Source organism: Erinaceus europaeus, chromosome 7, assembly GCF_950295315.1.
Source record: "Erinaceus europaeus chromosome 7, mEriEur2.1, whole genome shotgun sequence".
Classification (NCBI taxonomy): Eukaryota; Metazoa; Chordata; class Mammalia; order Eulipotyphla; family Erinaceidae; genus Erinaceus; species Erinaceus europaeus.
Genome location: NC_080168.1, coordinates 14,041,330 through 14,069,311, shown reverse-complemented (window position 1 = coordinate 14,069,311; position 27,982 = coordinate 14,041,330). Strand labels below are relative to the sequence as shown.

The 27,982-nt window shown below is 42.7% G+C and overlaps 2 protein-coding genes and 1 pseudogene across 2 annotated transcripts in view; 2 read left to right on the top strand and 1 right to left on the bottom strand.

Annotated features, from left to right (window-relative positions):
• Positions 1–6,253, top strand: part of HJURP (Holliday junction recognition protein) — a 105,828-nt gene extending 99,575 nt beyond the window's left edge. The window contains exon 10 of the transcript XR_009550629.1: positions 6,239–6,253. The gene's annotated coding sequence lies outside the window, so the exon portion shown is untranslated. The remainder of the gene's footprint in view (positions 1–6,238) is intronic.
• Positions 1–6,531, bottom strand: part of LOC103111223 (uncharacterized) — a 28,993-nt gene extending 22,462 nt beyond the window's left edge. Inside the window, exon 1 of the mRNA XM_060193395.1 lies at positions 5,462–6,531. Coding sequence (XP_060049378.1) covers positions 5,462–6,322 — 861 coding nt within the window. The 5' untranslated portion in view covers positions 6,323–6,531. The remainder of the gene's footprint in view (positions 1–5,461) is intronic.
• A 19,988-nt stretch (positions 6,532–26,519) lies between these two features.
• LOC103111209 (COMM domain-containing protein 8-like) lies at positions 26,520–27,188 on the top strand (annotated as a pseudogene).
• Positions 27,189–27,982: the final 794 nt, after the last annotated feature.

Here is a 27,982-nt window from a genome sequence, read left to right as displayed (position 1 = left end):
TTAAGGGGCAGGTCAGCACTGTCTAGGAACCAACATCTAGATGTTTCTGGGACACAAAGGGAAGGCAAGTTGGGGAAGAGAGAAGTAATGTCAAGGAATTGGAATCTAGGTTTCTAGGGACAGGCTTCCTCCAAGGAATGCTGGGAAACTTGTTCTGAAACTCCAGAGAGAGTTTCCACTTGGATGGAGCTAAGGTAGAGGGATGAGAAGGTCAGAGGGTGACGCCTCCCCTTACAGTCTTACAAAGTGCTGTCTGCTCAAACCCCCACTAACACTGGGAAGGGGGTGAAGCTGCCGGTGAGTGAGGACCCCCTGACTCATCACCACTCAGCAGCAGGTGTTCCCTTGGAAGCTAGAGTTTCCAGGTCTTGCTGAAGTAACCTGAAGTGGCAGAGTGACAAAGGGCTCAGAATCCTGCTTCTCCCCTGGCCCTGACTGCTTTGGGCAGTTGCTCAGCTCACCATCTCACTGGGGGAAGTGGCAGCCCCCCCCCCCCACACTGCTCAAGGGTCCCATCCTGGTCTTCCAGTTCAAAGGAGCCCTTCCCATCTACCTCACATTCACAGTTGTCAGAGTTCTTCCTGTTCTACCTGCTCTGAGTGTCCTCATCACTCTTAGTGTCCCCATATCACAAATGGAGAAATGGACACACAGGGCCATACACGTTTGAAATAATAATAATAATAATAATAACAACAATAATAAAGCATGTTCCCTTCAAAAATTGAAAAAGAACTTGTCAGGAGTCAGGCAGTAGCACAGCGGGTTAAGCCTAAAGTGCAAGGACCGGGGTAAGGATCCTGATTCTAGCCCCCCGACTCCCCACCTGCAGGGAGGTCGCTTCACAAGTGGTGAAGCAGGTCTGCAGGTGTCTATCTTTCTCTCCCCCTCTCTGTCTTCCCCTCCTCTCTCCATTTCTCTCTGTCCTATCCCACAACGACAACATCAACAACAACAATAATTACAACAATAAAAAAAGATTTAATTTTTTTTTTAAAAAAGGAACTTGTGTCCACAATGTTTTGAGCAGTTCCCTACGCAGCAGATCAAAGAGATCAGCATTGTCCCTGAGGCCCCTCTGTACTAAGAAAGACATATAGTGGTCAGGTAGTGGCACATCTGGTTGAGTACACATATTACGATGAGCAAGGACCCAGGTTCAAGCCCCCAGTCCCCACGTGGAGGGAGAAAGTTTCATGAGTGGTAAAGCAGTGTTGCAGGTCTCTGCCCCCCATTACCCCTTCCCTCTTGATTTCCGGTTTGTCTCTATCAAATAAATAAATATAATTGCAATAAATTAAATTAAATTAAACAAAAGAAGAAACTTAAAAAAACATTCTAAGAGCCTTTCTAATAATGAAGGGTCAAGCTGGACTCTGCTTAAGAGGAGACATTTGAGACCTGAAGCCTAAATATGTAGAGAAGGGGCAGTGGAGCCTTAATGAAGAAAGAACCTGAGAAAGGAGATGAGGAAGAGGGAAAAAAAACTAACAAGAAAGAAAACTGGCAGTGAGACCCATCAAATAGTCATCACCCAGGGCGGGAATGGTTTCTACTCACCAAACAAAAGATGTGGAGTGAAGTAACTGAAAGGATTCAGAAAAAAAAAAGAGGAGGAGGATGAATACAAGGCAGAGGAGAAGAAGAGACAAAGAAGAAGAAAGAGAAGGAGAAGAAGAATGGTGCAAAAAAGAAAATCACAAACTACAAAGACAGCCAGAGGCTCAGAGCACAAGAGTGGAGCACAGCAGTGCAAGCTGATGACACAGGGAAACGTGAAGAAGCCTCTGTCTTCAGGTCAGAGAAAACAAACTTTTACTCACAAGAAGAGTTGACACCAATAGACGTGGGCCCAGAGGATGAGCAAACATAAAGCAGATGTACTGGTCATCTGATATATCTGCTGCAAGCCTGGTAACACTCAAGTATCTGGCGCCATTACTAACAGACCTCACAGGAGACACAATGATACTCAGTGATCCCAACAGACAAAAGAATCAAACACACACACACACACACACACACACACACACACACACACACACACACACACACACACACACACACAATTTTAAAAAATCAGAGTAGAAATAAATGAAAAACTCAGTATAAGAAGTCAGTGGCGGGGGTTGGGTGGTAGCGCAGCAAGTTAAGCGCACATGGCACAAAGCGTAAGGACCGGCATAAGGATCCGGGTTCGAGCCCCCGGCTCCCCACCTGCAAGGGAGTCGCTTCACAGGCGGTGAAGCAGGTCTGCAGGTGTCTATCTTTCTCTCCTTCTCTGTCTTCCCCTCCTCTCTCCACTTCTCTCTGTCCTACAACAATGACAGCAATAACAGTAATAATAACCACAACAATGATAAATCAAGAGCAACAAAAAGGAAAAAAAAAACCTCTAGGAGCGGTAAATTCATAGTTCAGGCCCACGAACTCCAGCAATAGCCCTGGAGGCAAAAAGTCAGTGGCTCCTACAGCTATAGCTTTGATAGGATAAATAAAATAGACAAATCTTTCACTAAGCTTTATAAAAATAAAAAGAGAAAAGGCCTTTCTTTTAAAAAAATCTGATAGGAAAAAGATGAGATACAGCCAACACTAGAGAAATACAAATCACATTAGAAACAATAATGATGGAGAGTCAGATGTAGCACAGTGGGCAAAGTGCAGGTGGTGCAAAGCTCAAAGACCGTCCTAACGATCCGGTTCAACCCCCCGCCCCCGCTCCCCACCTGCAGGGGAGTCGCTTCATAAGCAGTGAAGCAGGTCTGCAGGTGTCTGTCTTTCTCTCCTCCTCTCTGTCTTCCCCTTCTCTCTCCATTTCTCTCTGTCCTATCCAACAACAATGACAGTGATAACAATAATAATAACCACAACAACGATAAATCAAGGGCAACAAAAGGGAATTAATAAAATAAAATAAATATTTTTTAAAAAAATAAAGAAACAATAATGATGGCCCAGGTGGTGGTCACGCACCTGGTTGAGTGCACATATTACGGTGAACAAGGACCTGGGTTTGAGCTCCTGGTTCCCACCTGTAGGGGAAAATTTCCCGAGTGGTGAAGCAAGGTTGCAGGTGTCTCTCTTTCTCTCTCCCTAACTCCCCTTCCCTCACAAATTCTCTCTGTCTCTATCCAATAACAAATAAATAAAAATACTATTTTAAAATGAGTTTAAAAACAACAACAATAATAATAGGAACCAAACTGACACCTGGACTCTGTGGGAGTCTGATAGGAGTGAGGGAGGAGGGTGGGGTAGGTAGACAATTCTGTCTGATCTCATGCAATGACACAGATATTGGTGGTAGGTTCCATAAGTGATACACACACACACACACACACACACACACGCTAAACTCTACTTCTCGAACCTGATATTACTACAAACAATGCCAATCAATAAAATAAAATAGTAATTTTATTTTATGCTATTGTAAGCACTCCTTTAAATATAAGAAACCATCCTAGTTCTATATTTCTTTATCTCTCCCAGACAAGGTCTGGCACCGTGGTCTCTTAGTCAAGATCTCAAGATGCCTGCCTCCATGGGTGGCCAACACTATATCGTTTCTTCTCCAAAACAGAAGATTCTGGGTGCATCTGGGTGACAAGTCTAGCAGATGGAGACTTGTCTCAAGTGGCCTCCCCCAGGGCTCTGTTCTGGCTCCTACGCTATTTAATATTTACATCAATGACCTCCCAGAAACTTCTTCAAGGAAGTTCATCTACGCCTATGACATCTGCTGTGCAACTCAGGCATCCAAGTTCGACATCCTCGAGGAAACACTCACGAAAGACATGTCTCTGATATCTGACTACTGTAAAAAATGGCGACTAATCCCTAGCACTGCAAAAACGGTATCATCTGTTTTCCATCTACACCATGCCACCAGGCCTTACGTGAGCTTAATGTGCAGCTTGGCGATACGAGAATCCGGCATGAAGCCCAGCCAGTCTATCTTGGCGTTACTCTCGATCGCACTCTGTCATTTCACGAACATCTCATAAAAACTGCAGCAAAGGTGGGCGCGAGGAATAACATCATTGCAAGACTGGCCAGCTCCTCATGGGGCGCGAGCGCTTCCACACTACGATCATCATCTCTGGCATTATGCTATTCCACTGCAGAATACTGTGCCCCAGGATGGTTCCGTAGCCCCCATGTCCACTTGGTCGACTCCAAATTATATTCCTCCATGAGGATAATTTCTGGAACCATCTGTTCCACCCCGGTTCCATGGCTGCCAGTTCTTAGCAACATCGCCCCACCAGATATTCGTCGGGATGCGGCATCATCTAAGTTCATTTCCCACGTCTATGCTCGACCGGACCTGCCAATATATGCGGATATCTTTGCCCACCCTGTCCAACGCTTGACGTCTCGTCACCCAATCTGGTCCCCTACGCCTACACTGAACTTCTCTGTTCCAGACTCTTGGAAACAGAGTTGGCAGTCAGCTGAGGTAAAGAACAAACACCTCATCGCAGACCCCTGCAAGCGTCAACCCTGCTTTGACCTAGCACGTTATGATTGGGCCCTCCTCAATCGCTATCAAACAGGCCATGGCCGGTGCGCCGCTATGTTCCATCGCTGGGGAGCCAGAGACGACCCGAACTGCCCCTGCGGCTCCAGACAGACTATGACCCACATAGTCAACGACTGCCACCTCTCCAGATTCAAAGGAGGTCCCGAAACTTTACATCAGGCTCCACCTGACGCTGTTGACTGGCTAAGGAAGAAGGGCAAACGCTAGAAGAAGAAATCTCTCCCTTCCTTTTGATATCTGGCTGTCTCTATTCAATAAAGATAATAAAAAAATAAAATAATGATAACAAATAAAAATGGAGGATTCTTTCCCCAGTAAAATGATTTTTTAATGCAGAGATGTGAACAAATCTGTCCAGCAGTTATAGTCAGTAAATCCTTAGCACAGACCCAGGAAAAAGACAAGGGACAGTATGGGAGGAGTGGTCTTCCACCATCTGGAGTCCCCTAAGCTCTGTGTCCTGTTGGCTACACCTTAATGTGTTTCCTCATCAGGCAAGTTCAGGGTCCGAACAGAAACATCTAAGACTCCATCCAAGATTCGCTGAGTGTCCCCATGGGACCCCTCTAAAGACATAAAGATAAAGGCTTATCCCTACAGTTAGCAGGGATAAGCCTTGATCACACACAGCCTCCCTTTCAGTCACAGAGAGAGACCAGAGGCAGAACATGGGACTCAAGAGCCTGAGGTTCCAGATTCCACCTGAGGCACTGCATGTTGCTTCTCAACTTCTGACCTCCTGCACACTGCTCTGGGCCTGCCACCCCTCCTGTTTGGACCATTTTACAGGCTGCCCCCACCCCACACCAGCTTATAGCGCCAGCATCCAAGTGACCAGTGGGAGACAGAACTTCCAAGAACACTGTTTGTCCATGAAGAACAAGACAGCCAGGAGGAGAAGAAGCCACCTACCTGAGAGAGGACGCCCTGCTTCTTACAGCTGGCTCCTCCAATGAACGCCATGTTGGGCATGACGGGTCTGGGGTACTCAAACACAAAGTCATACCTCAGCAGCCACAGGGAGCCCTTCCGATATAAGGTGAATAAGTCCACCTCTCTGCCCAGGATCTCAGAGGCCAGGTCCGTATAGTTTGAAAATAACAGATGAAACAGATAAGGCTCCAAGAGGTAAGCAAGGAAGTTGACCAGCCTTTGGGGGAAAGTCATCTGGTTTGAGAGCTGAGTGTAGCACCTGGGGATGTACGACACAGGTTCTGGGCTTCTGTTCAACCTGTGCTCCAGGGAACATGGGAAGCCCCTGAAGAGGTAAATGGAAGGCAGGCCCAGGTATTCAGCCAGGATCACCCCGCACGGCAAGGCCGGGTCTGTGAAAAGGGCATCAAACTTGCTCTCCTGGAGGAAGTGCAGAGTGCCGGGATCCTGCAGGAGGCTTTGGCAGTTGATGAAGCACATGCTGATAATAGGGATGGTATTCCTGTACTCCATCACAAAGGAACTCGGGAACCGTCTCTCGGCGAAGTGACTATTTCCAAAGGACTGGTAGCGGGCCTCCAGATGCCCCTGGCTGTATGGCACTGGATAGATTTTGGAGGTGTAGTATCTGGATTCTCTCAAGAGCAGATTGCTTTCCGGCACCAGCACCACAATGTCGTGGCCCCTCTGACCAAGCACCTCCACGATGTCCCTCATGCTCAACCAGTGGCTCCCATCCAGAGGGACTACCAGCAGCCTGTCACCTGCCCCCATGCCCCAGAGCCCTAGGAGGAGAAGTCCTATGGAGACTCCCTGGAATTTTCCCTGCAGGTGGGCCATTTAGTGCAGTAGTTCAACAGAGTAAATAGTTCAAAGTCCCTGAGCCCAATTTTTGGCTCTTTTCCTATAACTCACCACACTTTCCAATCCTTCTTCTCCTAGCTGTGAATTTTGTCCTTTTCTATATGAAAGAGCTAAGTAAATATTTAACCAGCTTTAAGCACAGCTCAGGCCAATGGCTGTGTCCTTTGCTTTCTTGTAAAGGCGGAGTAAAAGAAGACAGAGGAGGAGTGGTTGGAGAAATATTAAAGAAGGAGTAATATAAATATGATGCAGAGGAGGAGCAACTGGCAACAGGATATTCCTGGCAACAACTCCAACATCCAGTGATTGAGACATACACACACACACACACACAAAAAAAAACTTGGATGCTAGTCCTGAAACCATAAGACACACTGATGCAATAAGCAAACTGCTCCATGATGTGGCTTTAGGGGTGTCTGCAGAGGCTTGACTCCAACAACAAAGGAAACAAAAGCAAGATTAAGGAAATGACAAACTATCAAGACTGCACAGCGAGAGAAACTCTCAGTAAAAGTAACAAACGGCCTAGTGCATTGGAGAGAACCTCAGTAAACTAAGCACGGGATTATTGCAAACCTCAGTGGCTGCACTGTAATCCCTAAGCCAAAAACAACTGTTCAAAGAAGAACTTGACAGAACATGTTAAGAAGCAACATGATTCATCATGAAAGAAGATGGAAACTTACCTGTTTGTTAGCTGATAAATAGATTTAAAACAATGTGTTGGTTTTCACTCAGTCTGGTCATAAAAACATGAACCCTTAATCCCACCCATAAAGACAAAAAGTATTTTTAAAAAAAGAACCCTGCCCATGATGAACACAAAAACATTCAACTAAGAGTCAACTGGAAAAACACATATTTTATGACCCTATATATGAATTATCCCAAATAGGAAACTTGAGAGATAGAATACAGATTGGTAGAGACTAAGGAGTGGGGAAGGGAGAATGAGGAGTGGCTGCAAACGGTAGATATTGCTTGGGGGTGATGAAACTCTTCTAGAAACAGATAATTGCAGTGGTATACAACACTGAATATGTTGTCACTGGATTGTACAGTTAAATCACTGCTCTCAATTTTAACACAATATTTTTTTTAAAAGTGAGTCACTTTGGAAAACAGCCTAGTTTTCCCCTCAAATTTTAGTCTTACAGTAACACTAAAACCCCAAAATTCTACCCCTCCCAAATTGAAAACACGCATCCATTGCTGACTTGTACATGAATGTTCACAGCAACATTATTCAAAATACGACAAAATGAGGACAACCCAAGTGTCCACCAACCAATAAATAGATATATACAGTGTAGAATGAAATATCATTCAGGAGACAGGCCCAAGATGATCAAATAGCATGTATGCCTCCCTGCATTTACAAAAAAAGACACGATATATAGAAAAACATGCTTTTTCACCACAAGAGATGAAAAGGTCAACATGAAGGTGGTGATGCCCAGAGTTATGCCCTCTCACAAGAAATGTATTGTCCACGTAACAGGAATTTGCAATTAGAAGAAATCCACAAGAGGGGCTGGGTGGCAGCACACCTGGTTGAGTGCACATGCTACAGTGTGCAAGGACCCAGGTTCAAGACCCTGGTCCCCACCTGCAGGGGGAAAGCTTGGCTGGTGGTGAAGCAGTTTGCAGGTGTCTCTAGCTTCCCCCCTCCTCTTAATTTCTGGCTGTCTCTATCCAATAAATAAATAAAGATAGTAAAAAAAAAATTTAAAAAGAAGAAATCCACAAGATAAGGAACTCTTATCTGTACAGCAGAGATAAGGTTTACTGAAATCACAACAGTCCAATTCTGTCCCTACATATCTGTAATAATGCAAAATGGGAAATTAAAAGGTGAAAGGGGAGTGGATGGCAGTAGCTTGATGGAACTGGGTGGTAGGAGTGGATACCATATTGGAAACCAGTTTCCATAGTAACAGACTCTGGGAGGAAATAACCAGCTCCCAGCCTGCCAGAATGTGTGCCTTGCCAGGAAGGGAGCATGCTCAGTGCCGTAACTAGACTGAGGCTGCTATCCCAGATCAGAAGAGAACACTCACCCGGGGAAATCTAGTGAGTATTTAGCACTCACAACCCCAAGCTTTTGGTGTATGTTAAGGTTCAACTGTAGACTCCCAAGGCATCAAAACATAATAGGAAAACAAAAAACTGAACCAACTGGAAGAAAAATCCACCTTCAACAGAGATGTGTAGATCTCCTAAAAAAGACATCAAAGCTATGATCTTAAGGATACTCTCCCAAAATGAGAAATTCAATGGAAGGAAAACTCACTAAATTCAGATAAAGAATGAGAGCAGTCAAAACAGAAATCAGACAGATGGGAGTCGGGCAGTAGGGCAACGGGTCAAGCGCAAGTGGCCGCAAAGTGCAAGGACCGGCGTAAGGATCATGGTTGGAGCCTCAGGCTCCCCACCTGCAGGGCTGTCACTTCACAGACGGTGAAGCAGGTCTGAAGGTGTCTGTCTATCTTTCTTTCCCCCTCTCTTTCTTCCCTTCCTCGCCATTTCTCTCTGTCCTATCTAACAATGATGACATCAATAACAACAACAATAATAATAACTATTACAACAATGAAAAAACAGCAATGGCAACAAAAGGGAAAATAAATAAATAAATTGAAAATTTTTTTAAAAAGAAATCAGACAGACATAGAACACAGTAACAGCTAAAAATTATATAGAAAGTTATAAGTGAAAAACTGAAACAGTGAGCTCGAGAACAGGGAAATGGAAATCATGAAAAAACAAAGTAAAAAAGAATTAAAACAAATAGGGTAGTACAATAGAGTTATGAAATGGTCTCAAAAGGAACAGCATTCACATAGAGGGATGCCAAGAGGAGAAGTGAGAGACACAGGAACAGAGTGTGTATTGGAAGAAATCCTGCCTGAGCATTTTCTCACACTGAAGCAGGAGTTACACATTGGATACAGACAGCCCTAAGCTCACCAAGGTACATAATTAAAGTGGCAAAAGTTAGAGATAAAGAAAGATTTTTAAAAGAAAATGATCACTTTTAGAGGCACACCCATAAGATTATCAGCTCCTGTTTCAACAGAAACTCTAAGGACCAGAATGAACTGGTACATTGAATGATACACTTAAAGTTTCAAATGGAAGAGACCTCCATTCAAAAGTCCTCTACCCAGCTAGGTTATCACTTGAGTTTGAAGGAATGATAAAGAACTTGGCAGTCAAAGAGCATTTAAACCTAGGTTATCACCCAGGTTTGAAGGAATGATAAAGAACTCTCCTGACAACTGTTTATGAATCTATTACTTGGAGTTAGGTGGTGGCACACAGTAGAACACACACATTGCCATGCTCAAGGACTCAGGCTCAAACACCCAGCCTCCACCTGTATGGGGGAAGCTTCAGAGAGTTTAAAGAGTGCCGCAGGTGTTTCTATTTCTCTCTCCCTCACTTCTCAATTTCTCTATGTCTCTATCAAAAAAAAAAAAAGTGGAGGGGGAGAAGGCCAAGAGAAATGGACTATTCATTCAAGCACAAAACCCTGGTGACAAAAATAATGATTACTAATAAACTGGCACTATAAAAAATATTAAAGAGGGAGTCGGGCGGTAGCACAGTGGGTTAAGTGCACATAAATGGCATAAAGCGCAAGGACCAGCATAAGGATCCCGGTTCGAATCCCTGCTCCCCACCTGCAGGGGAGTCTCTTTAAAGGCTGTGAAGCAGGTCTGCAGGTATCTATCTTTCTCTCCCCCTCTCTGTCTTCCCCTCCTCTCTCCATTTCTCTCTGTCCTATCCAACAATTATGACATCAATAATAACAACAATAAAACAACAAGGGAAACAAAAGGGAATAAATAAATACTTTTTAAAAATACTAAAGAGACCTATATAGAAGGGAAATATCTGTCACCCATAGTGAGTAAATAAAGAAACAAAGCAAGGAAAATGATCAAAGTCAAAGGAAGGTAAGGGCCGGATGGTGGTGCACCTGGTTGAGCACACGTTACAATGTGCAAGGAGCTGGGTTCCAGCCCCCAGTCCCCAGCTGCAGGGGGAAAGCAGTGCTTCCAGTGTCTCTCTGTCTCTCTCCTTCTCTATATCTCCCTTCCTTCTTGATTTCTGGCTGTCTCTATCTAATAAATAAAGATAATAAAAATAATAACAAAGTAAAGGAAGGCAAACATTCAAACCTGGACTGCAAAAAAGGGTAACAAAGCAGACTGGGGGGGGGAGAAGGAGGTTAGATTAATTTGGGTGAAGTACTAGTATCTTGGTGGTGGGTGTGGTGTATTTACATAAATCAAAGAGTATGGAGTTGTATTTCTAATACTCCCATAGTTTTGTAAACCAAGGCTATACCCCAGTGAAGTAAAATAAAGATCATACAAATATTTTTTCAAAGAATGAAATATTGTCCATCACTAAAATGTAACACTACATCTGGTTGAACCTTGACGAAATACTAGATAGAATAAGCTAATCATATATCATATAACTGCACTTTTATGAAATAACTAGAACAGACAAATCCGTAGACAGAAGATGGTGAAAAGGGATTGAAGGTTGTTGGTTAATAGCTATGGAGTATCATTTGGAGGTAAATGAAAATGTTCTGTAATTGATTATGGTATTGGTTGCACAAATCCATGGGCACACTAAAAACATTGAACTATAAACTTTAAAAGTATGGATTATAAGTTAGAGCTCAGTTATTTTAGTTTCTGAATCCTCAGTTTCATGCCCCTAGAATTTTCAAAATTACTAATCAACCAAATTTTGAGTGGTTCAGTCATTCATATTGAACACTTCTTCTTTGTAATCTGACTAATTCAAAGACTTTAGACACTCCATGGGTAATTGCTTATCAACAAAAAAAAACTTTTGTCAAAATGTTGTGCATGCCTGTTAATCTCCAGAATAATCGGTAATAAGGATAAGGGTTTTTAGAAGAGAAGTGAATCGTTATAAGCATTACAGATATTGGCAAAGAACCTGTTAAGAATGACTAAGCATTTTGGGGTTGTATTCCTCTGACCTTCTGCTTGTGGGGGGAGAAAAGGTAAACTCAGAGGGATGCCAAAGGATTTTTATTACACCCATGCCACCGTGCAAGTGACTCTCGTAAATAGAAATCACTGGTCCTCACATCAAGTTTACCCAGAAAGATGGTTTCTATTTTTCTAACCTAGTAATACAGCTAGTCCTCATTTAGTGAGCTCCTTATTTACTGACCACCAAAGTTACCACCAGTTCTATGATGAGTCAATCCAATAGTAGAGCCTATTTATTTCCTTTATTTTTATTATACTTTAAATGCTGCTAAGGGAGGCTTGGGAGATAGCATAGTGGTGATGCAAAAGACTTTCATGTCTGAGACTCTGAGATCTCAGGTTCAATCCCCAGCACCACCATAAGCCAGAGCTGAGCAGTGCTCTGGTTTCTCTATCTCTCTTTCACAAATAATAAATAAATAATAAAATATCTAACTGAAGTAAAAGTGACATGAAGCTATTTTAAGATTTGTGACAGGAACCGGGTGGTGGTGCACTTGGTTGAACACACATGTTGCAGTGCATAATGACCCAGGTTTGAGCCCCCAGCCCCCCGTACAGGAGGAAAGCTTTACAAGTGGTGAAGTAGAGCTGCAGGTGTCTCTCTCCCTCTCTATCACCTCCTCTCCTCTCTACTTCTGGTTTTCTCTATCCAATAAATAAATAAATATGATTAAAAATAAATATATATTTTTTAAAGATTGTTGACAAACCCACTAGCCACACAATATAATCTTATCTGAAATCCCTAAGAGGAAGCAATTTCTTATTTACTGACAGATTTATTTATAATCTGGGTTTCAGGAAAAGAACCTGCTCACTAACTAGGGATGACTTGTACTGGCTTACAATATTATCAGATGTTGAGGGTTTGAAGGTGTCTCTTAGCTCCAATACTACTGACAGTTGGGAAGCAGATAATTCCTGGGTGGGAGTGGGTAGGTGGTTATGTTCTGTGCTATGCTGATCTTTTTTCTTTTTTCATCCCTGCACTCAACCTGTTAGACAATCGTGTCATCTCCCAGTTGTGACACCAAAAATATCTGCACACATTGCTCTTCCAAAAGCAAAATCCTCCCCTCTTTGGGGACAACCATCTAGATGGTTCTGGAATATGATCGGTGAAAACATGGGAATAGTGAGCTAGTGCTGAGAAATTGGGTTCTAGTTTTTAGAGAAAAGGCTCCCCAAAGAATGTTGCCAGAATTCCTGTCATAGGGATATATTCTAAGGAAAAAAACACACCCATCCATAGAGCCCTGTAAATACCTACGTTCATAGCAGCACAATTTGTAATAGCTGCAGCCTAGCTGTCCAACAACAGATGAGTGGCTGAGAAAGTTGTGGTCTATATACACAATGGAATATTGCTCAACTGTTAAGAATGATGAGGTCACCTTTTTCATCTCATCTTGGATGGAGCTTGAAGGAATCATGTTAAGTGAGATAAACCCAAAAGGAAAAGGATGAATATGTGATGATCCCACTCATGGGCAGAACTTAAGAAATAAGAATGGACTACCATGAAGCCAACCTGACTTCCCTGGGCAAACAACCCCACCAATCTATCCTGGAGCTCCACCTCCCCAGGCCCCTGCCCTACTAGGGAATGAGAGAGACAGGATGGGAGTATGGGTTGACTTGCCAACGCCCATGTTCAGTGGGGAAGCAATTACAGACACCAGACTTCCCACCTTCTGCACCCCGTGATGATCCTGAGTCCATCCTCCCAGAGGGTTAATGAATAGGGAAGCTATCAGGGGAGGCGATTTGGATAAGGAGTTCTGGGGATGGGAATTGTACCCCTTTTATCCTATGGTCTTGTCAGTATTTCCATTTTAAATAAATAAAATAATAATAGCAAGAAAGGAAGGAAGAGAGAGAGAGAGAAGAAATTAAGAATGGGAAAGGAAATGCAAAGTAAAGCTTGGGCTGGTAGTGGGCTGCCCAAAACAAAGGACTCTGGGGGAGAAAGACAGAGAGGAGCTTGTGGGGAGGCCGTGGTGGTTCAGGTCCTAGTACATGACGATGAACCTAATTTTACAGACCTCTGTCTTGGTAAGACAAGAAATTATTCTCATGTACCAACAACTGTACTCTAAACCACTGACCTCCAAATAAAATAAAATAAAATAAAGAAGGGTTCACCCAGCAGATCACGTGCCCTGCTATGCACAAGGCCCTGAGTTTGAGACCAGGCACCACACTGGAGAACCATGGACAGCACCAAGGAAACTCCATGGGCAGTGCAGCAATGTTGTGGTGTCTATCTCTTTCTGTCTCACACTTTTCATTTCCTCCTTCTTCCTTTGTTTCTTAGAAATAAATAAGGAAGGAAGGAAAATTAACTAGTTGTGGAGTTGTGATTTTTAAAGAATAAGGTTATTAAGAAGTCAATTTCACCCCAGGGAAAGTTTCAGCCTCTCTTGAGTCTAAGTCCAGGGACCAGCTGGTTAGAGGGGCAGAGTCCCCTGACAGCTAACAGAGCATTGTCTTGTGCTGCCCATTTTCTCCTCACACAGCTCGGGCAGGGGACAAGCAGCCACAGAAGCCCCAGGCTCAGGTGAGGACCCTGGAGTTCATGGCTTCAGGTTCTGACCTGCTGATTCATCGTGCAGCTGCATTTTCCTCCATGGGACAGCCAACCCTGACCAGGTCTTGCATCATCCTAAATAAAAGAGCACTGCGCAAACCTTTGGTCTCTAGGTGGGACAGTGACACGTAAGGGGGGGTCCTAGTCCTCCCCTGGCCCTGGCTGCAGCCATTAGCTTTGGACGGTCACTCAGCTCACCACTTCACTGGGGAAAGTGGCAGCTGGCCCCCTCTAAGTCCCATCCTGTTCTTCCAGCTCAGAGGAACCCCTGTTCCAACTATATCACACTCACAGTTGTCACGGACTTTCTAGGAATGCCATCTTACCTGCCTACACCACCACAGGGTCCGACATATGTCCAGGCTTGGATTCACCCCATGGAGCAATGGCTCTGACCCTCCTAATATATGTGTGTGGGGCTGGGGGTGGCAAGGACCCAGAATTGTCCTTGGAATCCCTCTGTTCTAAGGAAAACATTCCCTGAGTTCTTCTGATAATCAACTGTCAAGCTGAGCTTTCTGCTCAAATAGGAAACCTGAGTCTCCAACATGCAAAGAAGGGGAGATGAGGCTTAACTAAGACAGAAGAAGCGGAAGGGTAGGGGTGGGAAGCGGAGAAAAGAGACAGCAGCAGGGAAAGCAAGTAGGTTATTTCAGTATCCAGGTTTCACTGGAATTCCTGTGGGTAGAGGGAAAGGGGTCTAAAACCAAAGTCTTTTGTTTTCTTGCACATCTGTCTGAGATTCTGGGGGACAAGTGGAGACCAGGCAAAGAGAAAAGGCAAGGAGGCCCTTGGAGAAATGTGGGTCAAACAAGAAAGTGACTCCTGTTTTGTAAACAACCGTCTTGGTGAGGTGAGAAATTGTATCCATGGGGGCCAGGCGGTGGCGCACCGGGTTAAGTGTATGTTACAGTGTGCAAGGAACCAGATTCAAGCCCCCGTCCCCACCTGCAAGGGGAAAGCTTCATGAATGGTGAAGCAGGGCTGCAGATGTCTCTCAGTCTCTCTCTCTCTCCCTCTCTGTCTCCCCCTCCGCTATCAATTTCTGTCACTATCCAGTAAATAAATAAAATAATATAAAATTAGAAATTGTACCCATGTACCAACAACAGTACTGTAAACCATTCGCCTCCCAATTAAAAAAAAATGTTGGAGAGTGGGAGAGGACTTGTAGAGTTGGCCAATTCTATGTGGTTTCAAAAGTTGGGGGCCTCCCTCCCAAAAACTTAGATTCCACTGTAGGAACCTCCAGCCACACGAGAAAGGCATTTCTCCAAAGATGTTTTGAGCAGAGCCCTCCCCCAACCCCCACCCCCAAGGTGACCCCCTTGAGCTGAATCTTCACTTAGGCAAAAGACAGGAAGGATTATATTCAGAGTCACATTCATGTGAGCCTAAGTGCCCCCCACTTCCTGTGGGGCTGAGACTGGAAGCCCACAGATATCCCTGAAAATGTACCTACAGCAAGTTAAGCCAGAAAAGCAGGGGTTAATGAAAGGTGTCTGTTCAATTTGGCTCTTTGACCAGAACAAGCCGGACTTTGATGAGATACAGAAGCAGGGGTCTAGGAGGAAGCTCACCTGGTAGAAATATACTTTCACCACGTGTGAGAACCCAGGCTTAAGCCCCTGGCCACCACACGGGGGCACCATGCAAAAGGGTAGGCTGTACAAGCTGTGAAGCAGTGCTGTGACTCTTTCCCTCTCTGGTCTTTCACATTTTACCTGGGTGGGGGGTGGAAGGGAGGGAAGGAAAGAAGGAAGAAAGGAAGGGAGGGAGGAAGGCACATTGCTATTCTTTTGAGTGTCCACAAACATACTGCCTAGCCTTCTTCACTCAAAGTCTCAGGCTCAAATCATCTCTACAACCCTGCTCTGAACCTGGCACCCTTTCTTTCAACCACTATTTCTTTTTTTTTCTTTAACCTTTATTTATTTATTGGATAGAGACTGTCAGAAATCGAGAGGGAAGGAAGAGAAAGAGAGACAGAGAGACACCTGTAGCCCTGCTTCAGCACTCACAACCCCGGTCCTTGCGCACTGTAACATGTGCGCTCAACCACATGCACCACCACCCAGCCCCTCAACCACCATTTCTTCTGGAGCAACAAGGTCAGAACAGGTAACTCAATTCAAGCATCCAGGTGATTTAGGAAAGACAGAACAACACCAGTCTGTGATGAAAGAAGACAACAAGAGGTAAATGAAACCACCAACCTGAGAGAGGACGCCCTGCTTCTGACAGTTGGCTCCTCCAATGAACACCATGTTGGGCATGACGGGTCTGGGGTACTCAAACACAAAGTCATACCTCAGCAGCCACAGGGAGCCCTTCCCATATAAGGAGGATAAGCTCACGTCTCTCTTGAAGACATCTGAGATCAGGTGTTTGCACTTCCAGTTCATCAGGTATATCAGAGAGGGCTCCAAAAAATGGACAAGGAAGTTAGCCAGCCGTTGGGGGAAAGTCATCTTGTCTGAGAACTGAGTGTAGCTCCTGGGGATATATGACAGGGGGTTTGGACTTCTTGTATACACCTGCTCCATGAAACCAGGGAAGCCCCTGTAGAGGTAGATGGAGGGCAGGCCCAGGTATTCAGCCAGGATCACCCCACAAGGCAAGCCCGGGTCTGTGAAAAGGGCATCAAACTTGCTCTCCTGAAGGAAGCGCAGGGTGCCGGGGTCCTTCAGGAGGCTTTGACAGCTAATGAAGTGCAAGTCAGCAAGAGCTGAGACAACCTTAAACTCCATCAGAGGTGTGCTCAGAAACCATCTCTCAGCAAACGGGTTTTTCCCTAGCGACTGGAAACGGCTCTTCATCTCCTCCTGGTCATAGGGCACTGGGTAGATTTTTGTTGTATAATATTTGGACTCTTTCAGAAGCAGATTGATTTTTGACACCAGCACCACAACATCATGGCCCCTCTGACTGACAGTCTCTATTATCTCCTTCATACTGAGCCAGTGGCTTCCATCCAGAGGGTACACCAGCAATTTGTCACCTGAAACCACTCCCCAGAGCCCCCAGAAGATAAACCCTATGGAGCACCCCTGGAATGTTCTCCAAAGGCGGACCATCTTGAAGTCAAAATGAGGAGTTAAATTGCCTGAAGCATTTCCTTGGATCTTTTTTCTAGACCTGTCAGTTCTTCTGCTATACCTAGCTAACCTCTCCTGCTTATGCATTTTGCCCTTTCATATAAAAGAACCTATATTAATATTTAACCATTCTTAATGCACACCAGTAACTTGAACCAGTTATAACTGCACCTCAAATCACATACACTCAGCTTTCCGTGAAGGAGCAGTAAAAGCGGACAAAGGAGAAGCAATAGTCCACCGGACATTGATAGGAGAGACTTTGCCAGCCAAGGGTTGAGATAAAAAGACGATTCTGTTACCGGAGCTCAAACATCTAAGCAGGCTTTGATTTGTAAAACATTTACCTACCATTAAACTCAGCAGCAAACAACCAGACACTAGTAGTCTAAATATTTGTAGAATCTTACTCCCACTAACCTGGAAGCTGAAATTCTGACAAGAAGTTTTAAAAAGTTTCCTTCTTTCCAAGGATTTTGAAGAAATGTTCATCACCTTGATTCTGGGAGTTTGCTGGACATCTTTTTTTATTAGAGAATGTTGTGAATGTTGTTGGGATCGGACTCATCTGATCTTGGTTTGCATTTTCAAATTACCTCTCCCACTGTTTGTGCCAGTGTTCAAATCCTTATAAGAACCATCTTGGATTAGTCATCTAATCTTGGATTAGTCCCCTCAAGGTAATTTTATCTTTCTTTATGAAATCTGTAATGGTTTTAGCTTCAAGGGTGACTTCCTTCTGAATTGCTGGGTGTTTAGACTTCAACATAACCTTTGGTGACGGGCACAGTTCAATGCATAACATCGCCAACAGTGCAAGCCCAGTAGATATGTGTGAGAGCCCTCATCTAGATGAGACACAGAACCTTTCTGTCTATGGAAAGGGAGGTTGTTTTTTCTTGCTTGCTTGCTTTTGCCCTTTCTTTCTTTCGTTCTTTATTTCTTTCTTTCTCTCTTTCTTTCTCTCTTTTTGTAACTTTTTCTAACTCTGAGGGGTTAGAATTTGACCTATTCTAAATTAAAAATTTTCAAAGTTTTCAGTCTCAGGAAGCTTTTCCAATCTTAGTGGTGATGGAGGAGTCCTAAAACTTTTGTTATGAATTATATCTAAATAACAAAAATGAATTCTTAGGAATTAAAACTGGCAAAAATCTATATTGCAGATGTGCACAAATACAAAGATTTTCACTGGAATTTAGCAAACCAAATTCAACAGTATAGTAAAAGGATTATAACCAAGTGTAATTTAATCCAGAGACCTAAGAAGGGTTCCATATATCACTGTCAGTGTGATATTATTATCATAACACTATTGCTACAATAAGACATCAATAAAAGGGATAATAATGAAGTCATATTAATAAACATAGAGAAAAACTCTGACATTTCAACAGCTAGTTGTGATAGAAAAAACAAAAACTGGGGTAGGTGGTGTATCCCCCAGATGAGCGCTCATGTTACAATGTGCAGGTCCCAGGTTTGAGCCCTTGGTCTCCACCTGCAGGGGGAAAGCTTCATGATCTGTGAAGCAGGGCTACAGGTGTCTCTCTTGCTCTCTACTCCCCTCCCCTCTCAATTTCTGACTGTCTCTATCCAATAATAAGTAAAGATAATAAAAAATTTTTAAAAAGAAAAAACAAAAACTCTCAAGACAATAGGAACAAATAAACTTATTTTAACTTAGCAAGGTAGTAGAACCTAGTATATGTACATAATAGAATACAATATCTTTTTGGACATCCTAGCCAGAGCACATAGGCAAGAAATGAGAAATAAAAGAGATCTAATTAGAAAGGAAGAAATAAAACTATGACAATGTACTGATGGCAAAGAAACAGGTTCTTTCTTAGAAGTAGCTTGACAAAAACTTCTATGATTTATTACAAGATGATGTGAATGTTGCCAAGACCAATCCATGAAAGATATGTTTGTTGCCATGAGAACCTTGAACACAAATGAAGCCAACTAAGCCAAGAAAGGTCTCCAGGCTTCTGAAAGTTGGCTCCACCAATGAACACCATGTTGAGCCTGATGAGTCCAAGGTACTCAAACACAAAGTCATACCTTAAAAGTCAAAGGGGACCCTTCCTATATAAGGAGGCTAAACTCACATCTGTCTTGAGGACATTTGTGATCAAGTATTTGTTCATTAACTCTGACAGGTAGGATAGAAAGGGCTCAAGAAAACTAATGAAGGCATTGACCAGCAGTTGGGGGAAGGTCATCTTGTCAGAGAACTGAACGCAAGTCCTGGAAATGTAGGACAGAGGGTGTAGCTTTTCATCTACTCCTGCTCCAAAAAACCAGGGAAGCCTCTGGAGGGCAGGTCCAGGTACTCAACCATGATAGCAGCACAGGGCATGGCTGGGTCAGCAAAAAGAGCATCAAACTTGCTCTCCTGCAGGAAGTTCATGGTGGTGAAGTCCTTTAGGAGACCTTGCCAATTGATGTGGAACAAGTCAGCTACAGTCATGAGAAGTTTGAACTCTATCACAGGAATATTCAATAACCTACTCTCAGGAAAGGAACTGACTCCAAAGGGTTGGCTCCTTCTCACCATATGGCACTGGATAGATTTTCATTGTATAGAAACTGAAGCGTTTTGGAAGAAAATTTACTTCTAGTATAAGCAACATGGTGTCATGACCCCTCTGAGAGCCTCCATGATATTTTCAAACTAAGCAAGTGGCTTCCATCCAAAGGGACCACCAACACTTTGCCAGCTGAAACCATGTCACAGAGCCCTAATAATAGAAACCCAAAGGAGACCACCTGGAATATTCTCTGAAGGTAGGCCATCATCACCAGAATAAACAGCTGAATGCCCCCCAAACCAAGGATCCAGGTTCTTTTCATAAACGACTCAATAGTGGTCAAATACAATACCAATGTCTTTCTAGTTCTGAATGTTGTTCCTTGATATAAACAGTCTAAATTAATAGTTAACTAATAGACTTCAGTTCCTCCTCGTCACAGAGCACCGGGTAGATTTTTGTTGTGTAGTATCTGGAACATTTGGGAAGCAAGTTGACTTCCGGGACCAGCACCACAATCCTGTGACCACTCTGACTGAGAGCCTCTGTGATGTTCTTCACACCAAGCCAGTGGCTTCCATCAACCAACAACCTATAACCTGAAGTCATGGCACAGAACCCCAAGAAGATAAGCTCAACAGAGACCTGCTGGAATGTTCTCTGAATGGGAGGTCAAGAGAGCTACTACAGATCCTAATCCAAGTCTATGTTTACAGCTGAATGTCTTCAGGCAGCCCTAGCCCTCCCTATTGACAATATGCTCAAGAATCCATGTGTGTGAGGGAAGATAAAAAAAAAATCTAAGAACTGCACAAAACTAAGAAAGAGGACAATTAGAAGAAAATGAAACCACCAACATGAGAGGAGACTTCTGCTTCTAATAGTTGACCCCCTCCAAAGAAGACTATGTTAGGCATGGGAGACTTGAACACAAAGTCATATCTCTATGTCTTTTATGTTGTCTTTTATGTTGTTCTCAGCTATTATTTCCTGTAGAATGCTTCTTTCTCTTCCCTCTCTTTCTTCGTCTGGAAAGCCAAGAATGTATATATTATTTCTTTTGAAGTCATCCCATATATCACTGTTGTTGGTCTCAGTATCTCTTAATCTCATTTTGAGACCTCTTACTTCTTTCTTAGTTTTCTCTAACTTGCCCTCAATCTTGCTAATTCTGTTTTCTGCCTCACTTATTCTGTTCTCTCTCCCAACTGCTATTTTCTGTAGCTCAACTATTTTGTTGCCCTGTTCTGATACTGTATTAGCTTGTGCAACTAGTTGTGTGCTTAGCTCAGCTATTTCAGCTTTCAGCTCTCTAATTACCTTGAGACAATTAGAGTTTTCTTTCAGAATCTCATTTGCTGTTTCCCTACTTCTGATATTACTTTCAAAACCTTTCGTCACTCCTGTGACTAATGCCTCAATTAGTGTTTGTACATTGTCCTCAATCTTACATGCTTCTACCTTTTGTGGACATTTATCTAGGCTTTTGTCCTGGTTTATTTCACCAATTTTTCACCTTGGTTTAAGGGGAGGTTCCTCTCTCAGTACTTTTCAGTCCACTAATCACACTTGCTTGGATTGACTTGTGTCTAAGTACTTAAGAGTTCAGAGTTGTGGAAATTAACAGTTGTTTCAATGCTATGTCAGTCTCTGAGTTGAAGCACAGTGGCTGCTCAGCCCTCTTCTGTTCATTATCTTCCCTGCAGGCTGTAGAAGCCTAAGGGTTTTTTAACTGTAAGTAGATTTTTTACCCTAATCATTCACTCATGACCAAAAGTTAAAGCAGATGGGGGATAGATAACACAGTTATCAGTTAAGAAAATATCTCTCCATAAGCCTAAGGGGCTGACTGCTAAGGACTAGAAGTGTGTCTTCACTTCCTCTTCATCATAGGACACTGAGTAGGTTTTTATCGTGTAGTATCTGGAGTCTTTTGGGAGCAGGTTGACATTTGACAGTAGCACTAATTGTCATGTCCCCTCTGACTGAGAGCCTGTATACTGTATACTTCAAACTGATACAGAGGTTTAAGAGAGAGGGAGAGAGAGAGAGAGAGAGAGAGAGAGAGAGAGAGAGGGAGAGAGAGAAACAGTGGTCACCTATACCATGACATGAAGTGCTAAGAAGAAAAGCCTTCCAGAGGCCCTCTAAATTACTCTCTGAAGGCAGGCTATCTTGACAGTCAGCATGAGAAGAAATAGATGAAAGTTCCCAAACCAAGACTCCAGACTCATTTCAAAACTCAAAGGGGCTGGGTGGTGGCACACCTGCTTGAGCACACATGTTACAATGTGCAAGGACCTAGGTTCAAGTCCCAGTACCCACCTGCAGGGGTAAAGCTTCATGAGTGGTGAAGCAGTGCTGCAGGTGTCTCTCTGTCTCTCTTCCTCTCCATCCCCCCTTCCATTTTGACTTCTAGTTGTCTCTATCCAAATAAATGTATCTAAATAAATAAAGATAATTTAAAAAAAACCTTAATCAATGCTAGTTATATTACCAATGTTTACTAGCTCTTAATGTTGTCCTTTAGGATGAAGACTCTATTTTATTTATTTATTTATTTATAATCACTTTTTTTCCTCCAGGGTTATCGCTGGAGCTCAGTACTGGCACTAGGAATCCTGACAGCCATTTTTTCCCATTTTATTGGCTAGAACAGAGAGAAATTGAGAGGGTAAGGGGAGATAGAGAGAAAGAGAGACACCAACAGACCTGCTTCACTACTTGTGAGCCAACCCCCCTGCAGGTAAGGAGCTAGGGGCTCGAACCAGCATTCTTGCATGGGTCCTTGTGTTTCTTACTATGTGCACATAAACTATTGTGCTACCGCCCAGAACTGTGGGATAAAGACTCTCAATTAATATTTTATCAATTAATATTTAACTGATAGAATAAGCACAGCACTATGTTGACCTGATTGGATAGTTCATGACCTATAGCTTAGCTGCTGACTAAGATATTGTGCGGTCCACACCACCTGGCTCCTAGTACAAAGGCTTCACCACAAGATGATAACAACTTGATGAAAGTGCAGGACTTCCCTACCTTTCCCTTCGCCCACTCTCCACCACTGCCCACCGTCTGAGTTCAGCGGGACTCTCAGTACTTTCGGTCATGAGTTGAAGCAAACAAATCCATTGACAATTGAACAACAGTCTACGGCCATACCACCCTGAACATGCCCGATCTCAGAAACTAAGCAGGGTCGGGCCTGGTTAGTACTTGGATGGGAGACAATTGAACAACAACAACAACAAAAGATAAAATAACTGGGAATGACTCTAAAAAGGAGGAGAAGGACCTTAACAATGAAAGCTATAGGACAGTGTTGAGGACACAGCATAATGTTCACACAACAGCTTTCATGCCACAGACTCTCAGTCCCACGACCAATGCCCAGTACAGGCGTAGGCAGAACTGAGCAATGTTCTGGTCTCTACCAAAATGTCAGTGACAAAGTTCAAGGGAAATGAGCAAATTATTAAGACTTATGCAGGACCATAAAAAAGAATAGTTTGAGAACTCTTAAGAAAAAGGAGCATAATCATGGTCCGGGAAGTGGCGTGATTTATAAAGCACTGGATCCTCAAGAATGAGGTCCCGGGTTCAATCACTGGCAACACATGTGACAGAGTGATATCTGGTCTTTCTCTCTCTCCTCCTATCTTTCTCATTAATAAATAAATAAGGGAGTCAGAGGATAGTGCAGAGGGTTAAGCGCACGTTGTACAAAGTGCAAGGACTCACGGAAGGATCCCAGTTCAAGCCCCCCGCTTCCCACCTGCAGGGGAGTCGCTTCACAAGCGGTGAAGCAGGTCTGCAGGTGTCTATCTTTCTCTCCCCCTCTCTGCCTTCCCCTCCTGATTTCTCTCTGTCCTATCCAACAACAAAGACAGCGATAACAACAATAATAGTAACAACAATAATAAACAACAAGGGCAACAAAAGGGAAAAAATGGCTCCAGGAGCAGTGGATTCATAGTGCAGGCACCGAGCCCCAGCAATAACCCTGGAGGCAAAAAAAAAAAAAAAAAAAAAAAAAAAGAACTTCTCATACCTTTTTTTCCTGGTAGAATTTGGGTCACTCTTCTGTAATACATCTACTTTTTCTTGTTCATCTTTGCCGTTCCCTGTTCCCACAGGTCAGTTTTCTCTCTTTTTTCACCATTCTGAATGTGGCCAATAGAACTCTGTACATATTTTCATTCTGTTCATCTCATTAGTCACATTTCACATAAATGCTTTGCCCAAAGCACCAGGGTCTACCGGCTTTAATTTCTCTTTATACTAGCTTCACGGTCTCAGGTCCAAATTCTAAACATCACTAACTAACTTAGCCAGTCTTTCTGTATTGTATATCATGGGTCACTGACTGTGTAACAGTGGCCTGGTACGGGACAAGCCCACCTCTCATACAGTAATAAACATACAGTAATAAATATCTTTTGTGTAAGTCTAGTAAATAAAAAACATAATAAAAAGAATCCTCAATGAATGAGTCTACATCTAATTTAAGAAATTCTATAGATAGTGGTCTGGGAGATGGTACAGTGATAAAGCTTTGGACTTTCAAGCATGAGGTCCTGAGTTCGATCCCCAGCATCACATGTGCCAGAGTGATGTCTGGTTCTTTCTCTCTCCTCCTATCTTTCTCATAAATAAATAAATAAAATCTTAAAAAAGAAAGAAATTCTACACATAAAAAGCAATATACACAAGGATAAACTGGCAACACAACAACTGGAATAAGATATTTGCACACCACACATCTGGCAAATGAAATATCAAACATCTCTAACTTATATGGATCAATAACTGCAATAAAATGAATACCCCAGTTAGTAAAACAGAAAAAGATATTAATAGCAAGTTTACTAAAGAGACATCCACACTTCACAGACACACCACAATGATCCACTTCACTTAGCATTAGAGAAATCAGTCTTACTGAGATTACATCTCCCACCAGTGACAATGGCCAACAACACAAAACAGGAAATGAGCATCGATGAGGACTTGGAGAAAAAGAAGCTCTGCCACACTGCTGGTGGCAATGTAAACTGCAGTCACTTTGGAGAATCCTTACACAAATACAAATGGGAATATCTGTAATCCTAAAATATCATGCTAAGGCATTTATCCAAAAGAGGTGAAAACAGGAATTCAAAGGGACCTATGTCACCCCCTCCAAATGGCCACAGCTGCACTCTTCACAGTAACGGACATATAGAAGCAACCTACATGCCCATCAGCAGATGACTGCATCAAGAAGTTAGAGGATAAATGCTCTATGGAGTACTACTCTGCAATCCAAAAGATGATATTGTGCCCTTCAGGATGAAATAGATGGAACTGGAGCTGATTATGTCATGGCAAAAGTAAGGAGATGAAGACAATTGTGCAGGGATAGCCTGAGGGTGCATCTTCCCGAGCTTGTGCTCTCAGGGATAGAGAGAACTCGACTGGAGCCAACCTAGGCTGCTGCATGGGAGAGGGATCAGGAACTCGTGTCTGGCATCACAGGAAAGAGAGACTCTGGGATTCATGGAGCTGGAAGGCAGTCCAATGTATGTTTAATCGGAAAAGAAGATTCTTTTATACATCCCAAGAAGGAAGTGGTAGGGTGTGACGAGGAGAGGGGGCGGAGCGAAAAGAGAGTGTGAACCAGTGGGATTAAACCAGTGCCCTGCAGGCAGGGTGGGTCTCAGGTAAAACAATGATTATGTAAATAGACCACAGCGTTAAGCACTGGAGCAGGGGGGAGCTGGCATACTGCCCAACACAATTGCAAAATGATTTCATTCATACATTTAATCTAGAGGATTAAAACACATGAACTGGGAAGGAAAAAGAAAAAACCAAGGGAGCTGGGGGGGAATGTGAGAACACACATCTTTGGTGAAGGAGTGTGGTATGGAATTATATACCTGTTATAACTTTAAAAGTTATAACAGGTATATAAATTAAATCACTATAAAAAATCTTATGAATAAAATAAAAATGTTAGATGTTCTTAACCTAACACAGAAAAAGCACTTTCAAGATTTTTTTATTTTTTTATTTGTATTTATAAAAAGGAAACACTGACAAAAACCATAGGATAAGAGGGGTACAACTCCACACAATTCCCACCACCATAACTCTGTATCCCATCCCATCCCCGATACCTTCCCTATTCTTTTTTTTTTCTTATTTAAGAAAGGATAAATTAACAAAAGCATAGGGTAGAAGGGGTACAATTCCACACCATTCCCACCACCCAATCTCCATATCCCATCCCCTCCCCTGTTGGGTCCATGATAGCTTCCCTATTCTTTAACCCTCTGGGAATACGGACCCAGGGTCATTTTGGGGTATAGAAGGTGGGAGGTCTGGCTTCTGTAATTGCTTCCCCGCTGAACATGGGTGTTAACAGGTCGATCCATATTCCCAGCCTGTCTCTTTCTTGTAAGAAGTAGCTGAGGACCACAAGGGATGTATTCACCAAGAGGATGGTAGACTTGAGAAAAATTCCCAACAGATACTGTGTGAAGAGTAAGATCTGAAACCTGTCTAGTAAAGAGCCAGTTAAGCAAAAGGATACAGACCTAACAAGTGTTTATTATCCCAACTAACTGAACTCTCTTTACTAGGTGGCAGCAGGACATTTAGAGAAATCTGTTGAGGAAGATTTTCTATAAAATGTCACACAGTAATGACATAGGATAAGAGACCTTACACAGTCTAATACACTTCCACATGGTTGTTGTGACATCTCTTTCCATGTTGGAAACCATTCATTTTCATGGGTCTGAGTCATGTAAAAATGAATTTCTGGGTATTTTCCATCTATCTATTCTAGTTCTCACATTCTAGATTTTACACAAAGAAAAAGGACCAATGGTGATTAGCACAGACATGGAGCTACAAGAGGGGATGCTTTTGTGGTGGCTGCAGAAGCTTCTAGCTGAGCTGGGCTTACTCCTTCCCAGTAATAAATGACATTTGTGGCTGAGTTTATCCTCTCTACCACAATTATCACAATGAGTTGGGTTCAACAGAATGGATGCATGTTCTAGAAGATACTACCAATTTTCAAAGTTGTCCTTAGTAAAAACTGATCTGATGAAGAGATATCTCATAGTTGAATCAGCTGAATTCATTTCATCATAAAGCTAAGATGAAATACTTGAAAAGTAGGGAATACGAAATCAAGAAGACTCTGTTAGAGGAAATAGTTGCTATTTCTTCTGCACAGCTAAAGGAATTTGACTGGCAACTCAAGTTAGCACTTTGTAGTGGCAAGAATGCTGCATTACAAATGCTGCTATTAAACCTCTATCTAGATGTAAAAGAAAATGATGAAGTCAAACAATACCATGTTGAAATGAATAAAGAAGAGCTTTGGAAGATAACAAATTCCTTAGAAGCAGATAATAAGGTGGTCCAACAATTGAAATAACTCAGAATGTTGAATACAACACTCTCAGATTCCACTGCTACCACCAGCATGTTGAACAAAAAACCTTCCTGTATTCAGAAAACCTGCAATATACTAACTTGACACCAGTCTGGAAAAGCAACATTGAGATCACTAAGATAATACTTCCTAAAGAACAGGAACTGAGTAGGTTGACAGAAAAGCAGAAAGAAAGAAAGAAAGAAAGAAAGAAAGAAAGAAAGAGAGAGAGAGAGAGAGAGAGAGAGAGAGGGAGAGAGAAAGAAAGAAAGGTGAGGGAGTCCGGTGGTAGGTAGCGCAGCGGGGTAAGTGCAGGTGGCGCAAAGCACAAGGACCAGCATAAGGATCCCGGTTCGAGCCCCCTGGCTCCCCACCTGCAGGGAAGTTGCTTCACAGGCAGTGAAGCAGGTCTGCAGGTGTCTGTCTTTCTCTCCCCCTCTCTGTCTTCCCCTCATCTCTCCATTTCTCTCTGTCCTATCCAACAATGATAATAATTACAACAATAAAACAAGGGCAACAAAAGGGAATAAATAAATAAATATTTTTTTTTAAAAAGATGAAAAAGCTATACTAGCAATATATGCTTTCATAATGACTTTTTCTTCATTTATTAAATATTTCATAACTCTGTGCACATTTTTATTGATGTCTAAAAATAGACTTTAAAGGAATTTAAGTATGTAAAGCAGAAATATACCTGAATATTGTTAAAAGAATATGTGACTAGAAAGGACATGTACTATGGATATATATGTTTAGTTAGTGATCTTAAAATAATGTGTAAAAATATATAAGCTGCATATATTAATATAACTCAAGATATTTCGTATTCTCATTTCAAAGGAAAGATTGCAGATATAAATATTTTTAGAGAAAGTAGATCTTTAGACATATACAAAGCAATTACATTTATAGGTAGTTT